This window comes from Salminus brasiliensis, chromosome 16 (assembly GCF_030463535.1).
Source record: "Salminus brasiliensis chromosome 16, fSalBra1.hap2, whole genome shotgun sequence".
Taxonomy (NCBI): domain Eukaryota; kingdom Metazoa; phylum Chordata; class Actinopteri; order Characiformes; family Bryconidae; genus Salminus; species Salminus brasiliensis.
This window is the reverse complement of record NC_132893.1, coordinates 20982444-20988443: the sequence shown is the minus strand read 5'-3', so window position 1 is coordinate 20988443 and position 6000 is coordinate 20982444. Positions and strand designations below refer to the sequence as shown.

General features: G+C 39.4%; 1 protein-coding gene across 6 annotated transcripts in view; it reads right to left on the bottom strand.

The window, feature by feature from the left end:
* Positions 1–368: 368 nt before the first annotated feature.
* The window catches only part of erg (ETS transcription factor ERG), a 48678-nt gene continuing 43046 nt past the window's right edge, over positions 369–6000 (bottom strand). For all 6 annotated transcript variants that reach the window (XM_072658229.1, XM_072658227.1, XM_072658231.1 and 3 more), the window contains 5 exons: positions 5368–5439; positions 4993–5055; positions 4589–4645; positions 4272–4319; positions 369–3781 (listed from right to left, as the gene is read on the bottom strand). In XM_072658229.1, coding sequence (XP_072514330.1) covers positions 3273–3781; positions 4272–4319; positions 4589–4645; positions 4993–5055; positions 5368–5439 — 749 coding nt within the window. In that variant the 3' untranslated portion in view covers positions 369–3272. The remainder of the gene's footprint in view (positions 3782–4271; positions 4320–4588; positions 4646–4992; positions 5056–5367; positions 5440–6000) is intronic.

The following is a 6000-nucleotide window of genomic DNA, read 5'->3' as shown; positions in this document are numbered from 1 at the left end:
ACAACTGAATGTAGCTCTGTTTATTCATTTAAAATACAGTTGTCTAGAACATGGGATTTATGGGAAATATGGATCATTTTGCGTTATTGAATAAACAACTGTACTGTTATCTCTGATGACTTTGAATGTGGTCGTTTTTACGCAGACATGTCCACGGCCTGTTCTGAGCAATCTTACATTTCTGGCTTTGTTGTGGCAACATACCGGTACACTCTGAGCGCGCGCGGCCTGTCAGGCTGTCAGTACGACCTGACACAGAGAGAAAGAGAGTGAGTGTTGTGGCAACAGAGAAAGTGATGGTTTGTGTTTATGAGCAGAATGCTACGCGACAGCAGCGATTCTTTGTCCACGCTGAGAGACGGAAACAGTTTGGTTTGAAAATAGTTTATTAAATTGACTCAGTAGAAAATCCATTTAATTTATGAAAGTATATGTTTTCATCCTTTTGTCAGCAATCTCAGAGCATCAGTCCAGGTGCTCAGTGTCTAGAGGCTTACGGAGTTTCACCACTATCCAACCTGTAAATCCTGCTAACACCGAGGCCAGGCTGAATGCCATACCAGACCAGCTTTCACACAAACAATAAATCTTACAATAGCACATATAGCTTGCACTTTGTAAACAGTCGTTATATAGAGCTTAAAAGTTCAAAGGCCACAATTGTTCAATTGCTTTTGCCAACTTTGGTCCAGGTTTCTTTTTTTATTCTATTTTATTTTTAAATTCTTAATTCTATCATAAAAATGTCCGTCGTTGGCTGGCTGAGATCAACTCGTAGTGTTTAAATGCATAAGTTATATATCTGTCATATAAAAAGAAATATAACACTGAATCGTATACTTCAATCTGACAAACGCACAGCGTTCGCGACTCGGAAAAAAAAACAAAAAAAACAACAACAAAAAAAAAACAAGAACACAAAAAACTGGTGCTTTGGCAAAACCTTCATGGCATGTGTGAGGAACATCTTCCGTAAGGCACTGATTTAGGAACAATTCCTCCTTGTCTAAAAAAAAGGTCTGAGGTCATTTCACAAGAAAACACTTAAAGAATCGTTTGCTTTCCAGTTTTCCACACAGCAAAACAAAGAGACGTCATTTTCAAGGTTCTTCCATTTTTTTCCTTTGTTTTTTGGAAATGAACTGTCAAGTGAACGTCCCTCCTTTACTCTCTATAATGCCACATGAACTACTATGTAGTATAATACTGATAAATATGGCAATTTATATCCAAAGCAATAATACTTAATGCACACTTTACATTCTCTCCATTGCCTCTCCTGACCAACACTCAGCCTTTTCCACCTGACCCCGTCCACTCTCCACCTTTCAGCTTCTTGCAGCCTTTGCTCTCGTCTTGTCCTCGTCTAGCCCTTCCCTCATCTTTTTTTTTTGAACTTCATGCACACCTCCGTTGCTCTTTCTTTCTCAGTCTGATATGTCCGTTTTTAAAATAAGGTAGTTTAATACTTTTAAAAACATATATAATAATACATAACTGTTCATGCACCTGCTTGAGTTTTATCCTTTGGTATTTAAAAAGCCCTTTTTACAGGAATGTAACTTGCTGGATTGTCATTCGACATTGCGCTTTCACATTCTTTCTATGACCTGCCGCTGACATTCGTCTGGATTGTAGTCTAGACCAGGGCTGTTGTCCTGCATATTGCTTGGCTGTCATTTCTACATTAATTAACCGTATTTAAAAGACAGTACTGTGCAAAGGTCTTTTTATGGCTATTAATCCTGGCAGTAAGTGTGTGTTTTTTTTCTCTCAAAAAAACCAAGGTATAAATAACATTATAATAAATACAAATAAACATAAATGCAGTACTCAGAATGTGTTGTTTCAGTAAAGTTGTTGTTGATATGTTGGTCAGATAAACACAAGTTTAGTTCCTGACCCCTGACTATTCAATCCAGCCACTGTTCAGTTCCACCAGCAGCTTACCTGACTTGCGTTAAAGGAGTAGTTTGGTGAAAAATTTTATGAACATGATTCATTACTTACTTCAGATACAGTCAACGTCCAAAATATGTTTGAGGTCTGAAGTGTGCCTCCTTTGTTCAGAACAGAAGATTCTAGGCTAATGATGCTAACAAACAATGGACTGTCACCAATGTTGTCTCTGCAAATACACAGCCAGAAACATCTGTCTACCCACTTAAAACGCATCCAGATCACAATGTGGTTTATATCATGACTTAGGATGACTCTTGTCTGTAGATTCATGTAAAAACCGTAATTTATTTGTTCTTAAATCTTTTTAAAACTAAAAAAAGCTAAAACTAACCTACTCTGTTTTCCTTTGATATGCCCATTTCAGCCTGATTGGACCCATTTCTCCAGTCTCTGTGCCCAGGACGGAGGGCATGTGGGCAGTTGAATGGTGGGGTAGCCAGAACCACTTTTACTTCAGCTCAATATGTGGTCTCATTCTGCAAACTGTGGCTCAGTTTTACAGCGTAATTGTAGTTTTAGATTTTAGTTTAAAATAGATTTATGAAGCAAATAAATTATGATTTTGACATAAATTAACAGATGAGATAAGATAAGATGAGTGACTTATAGCAACATTAGCCTAGCATCTCCTGTTGTAATATATGTATGTAATATAAAGAAGCACAGGCTAGATATTAAGCAAGAATTTAATGAAGGACTAATCATGTAATCTGAGTACTGGATTGTAACTGTAATTACTGGGCTTCCTTGAGGGGAGCTTTGGAAGTACTTATGTAAACATACTAACAATAAAATGTGCCATATTTTATTTTTAAATGATCTATTTAATTAGATATTGTAGTTATTGTAATGTTAAACAAAAGAAACACTTACTGGCCAGATAAATAGCTTCATTATTTCCCAGATGTTAAATCTTTTTAATACAGTACTGTATATCTTTTGGACTGCAACACAAGTATTTGGAAATAATTGTGTTGATTTGATCGATTTTGTTCATGTTGGAATGATGTACACATATGAATGCAATACTTGTGTGTCTGCACCCTCAGTCTATCTTTATCTGTTTCAACCTCCCAAACAAGCTTCTTAAGTTGTCTTCCCTCCCTACCACCCCCTGCCCTGTCAAAGAATTTACTCTGTGTTTCCTCAGGTCCCTCATGTCTCCTGTTTTGATTCTGCCCCTGAATGTTTTGCTTGCTTGGCTCAGCGGGCTCAGTTTTCCCCCGATATGCCCGTTTTAGCCTCTAGGGGGCGCTCCAGTTGGACTCAGATGAGATGTCTTTCCTTCCCCCGTTTCTCCAGTCTAGGTGCTAGTAATAGGTGCCCAGGTGGGAGGGCATGTGGGCTGCCGGGTGGCGCGGGCCAGGGTAGGGAGAGTTCCAGTAGGGGTTAGGTGCGGCAAAGAAGCTGGACGATGTGACGGGCAGTGCCTGAGGGTGAGGGGACACAAAGTTCATCTTCTGGGGGTGGGCGTGGTAGGAGCTCATGTAGGGCAGGTCCGTGGGGTACTTGTAGACGGAGGACTCAGGTGGGTGTGGCTGCAGGGCCTGAGCGATGCCGTGGAAGTCAAACTTGTAGGCGTAGCGCTTGCCGTGCACCTTGGTCATGATGTTCTTGTCGTAGTAGTAGCGCAGCGCGCGGCTCAGCTTGTCGTAGTTCATGTTGGGTTTGCTCTTGCGCTCACCCCAACGCCGCGCCACTTCGTCCGGGTCCGTCATCTTGAACTCGCCATTGGTGCCCTCCCACGTGATGCAGCTGGAGTTGGTGCTGTCCGACAGCAGCTCCAGCAGGAACTGCCACAGCTGGATCTGACCTGAGCCTGCAGAGAAAGACACACAGCATTACAGTACACACCATTAGAGTGGAATTCCAATGATTCTGCATACATTATATGGCCGAATGTTTGTGGAAACCCCCTCTAATTTAAGTTTCACAGCTTGCCTAGTTCCTGTAGAGAGGTACCGCCAATACAATAAGACTCTCTGGTGCAGATTATCATGAACCTACTGGCACCATGCCTAATGCCAGCAATACTCCAAACTCTAGTAGCAAGCCATGGCAGTAGAGACAGTTTAATACCCCTTAATACCCTTGATTTCAGAAGAAACAAGGAATGAGTGGATGTCCCAATACCTTTGTCCATGCAGTGTATTTCAAAGCCTCTAGGTAATTGCTTGACGTCTGTGAAACTGCACACACGCCACCACCAAACCACAACACAATCCCACTTAAGACTAATGTAATCCCAGAGACTGCACACACAAAGACACACACTTCACACACAGCGTAGGTCAGGCTTTGTGGCTCACCTGGGTTTGCCAACCTGCTGCTTGTGGGTCCCAAAACCTGATACGGATCTGACAGACAGCAGGACAGCACGGTTAACATTTAGCATTTACATAGCTGTACAATAATATGTTCTAATATTGAACAGTGACATGCATATATGACACATTAGTGAGACCATACAGCTAGAAATCACTGGTGTAACAAAAAAGTACTGCAACAGTGTAAAAACTGGGACATTGCATTGCACAATTTATGATTGCGTGAATATTTCATCATATCCCATCCCTGCTTTCAACTGACATGCGTTTCCCTAAATAAGATTGTGTGAGATTCTCACCAAGCTGTGGCCTCTGTTCCTCTGTTTTGGTGACAATGGCAGGAGAGGACTGTGAAACTAAAACACACACACACACACACACACACACACAGACAGTTCACAGGGTTACTGAGGCTGCCAGATTAACATTGTGCAACACCAGTCAAAACAGTGACTGTAACTGGTAAATAAGCTTCACACTGAATTAGGTGCTCATTAGCAAACAGTATCAAAATGCAAAGGCACCATCTGCCAGACTGCAGGCATTTCTGCAACTGGCAATACTGGCACACACACACACACAAGCACGCTCATATCACTCCAGACTTATTTTCATGTCACTTGGATTTCATGTCACAGGATTATTGTCAGTATGAAATGCTCAGCAACCAAACAAATAACAGTGTTTCTGTTAGATTTTATACCTTTATTAACCGATGCTGACTGAGGTGGCCAGGCAGATCGTCTGGCGGCTTCATAAGCCAAGTCTGAAAGACATGAGAAAACACCTTACATGCAGCTCCATCTATCACCACTAGAGGGTGTGGTGCTGTATCTGGCCCTGTGTGTACACGTGTGTGTGTGCAGACTGAGGGCTGGGTTAGTTTCTGTGGTTGACCTCTGTGGTTAAAGTATGCAGCAGTGGAGTGCCCATACTCCACAATGAGGGGAAAATACAGCAGGGTTTAAATATACACTCACATTTGCAGCTACTCTCTAATATCACATCATAATACAACATTCCTGCAGTGTTCTCCAACTTTCCGATGTATGGAAGGTGACGGTGTATGAGGACTGACCTGGTCTGGCAGGAGCTCGGGGGGTATCAGGTGGGTAGACAGGGTTATTGGGGAAGATGAAGCTTGCGCCTCCTGAAGAAGAAGATAAATGTATAATGTGTATTCAGTGTATTTGTTTGAAGTGTTTAAATATTTACATAATCAATATATTTTATATTATATCTAAAAAAGAATGATTATAGATGTCTAGCTTTTGTTCATATTAGATCATTTTATGGCTGCATTAAATAGATTAATATAAAGTTAATATATATGTGTGTAACACAATTTTTAATTGATATATTTATAAGCATTATTTGTAATACATTTGTATGTGAAAATAATATGAAATATATATCATATTTTTATAAATATAAATATTTAATAATTTAAAAAAATCACTATCATGCAAAAACTTTGTATCTCCATTTTTGTTTTGTTTTTTGTATATTTTTTAACATTCATTACCTTAAATAGAATTATTATATATTATATATATTTGTTAATTGCTTATTGTATTTATATTCAATATCCTATTGTATTTATATATAAATATATCAATCTTTGAAATATATATATATATATATATATATATATATATATATATATATATATATATCAGTAATCTGCAATTATTACTGTATTTATATGAAT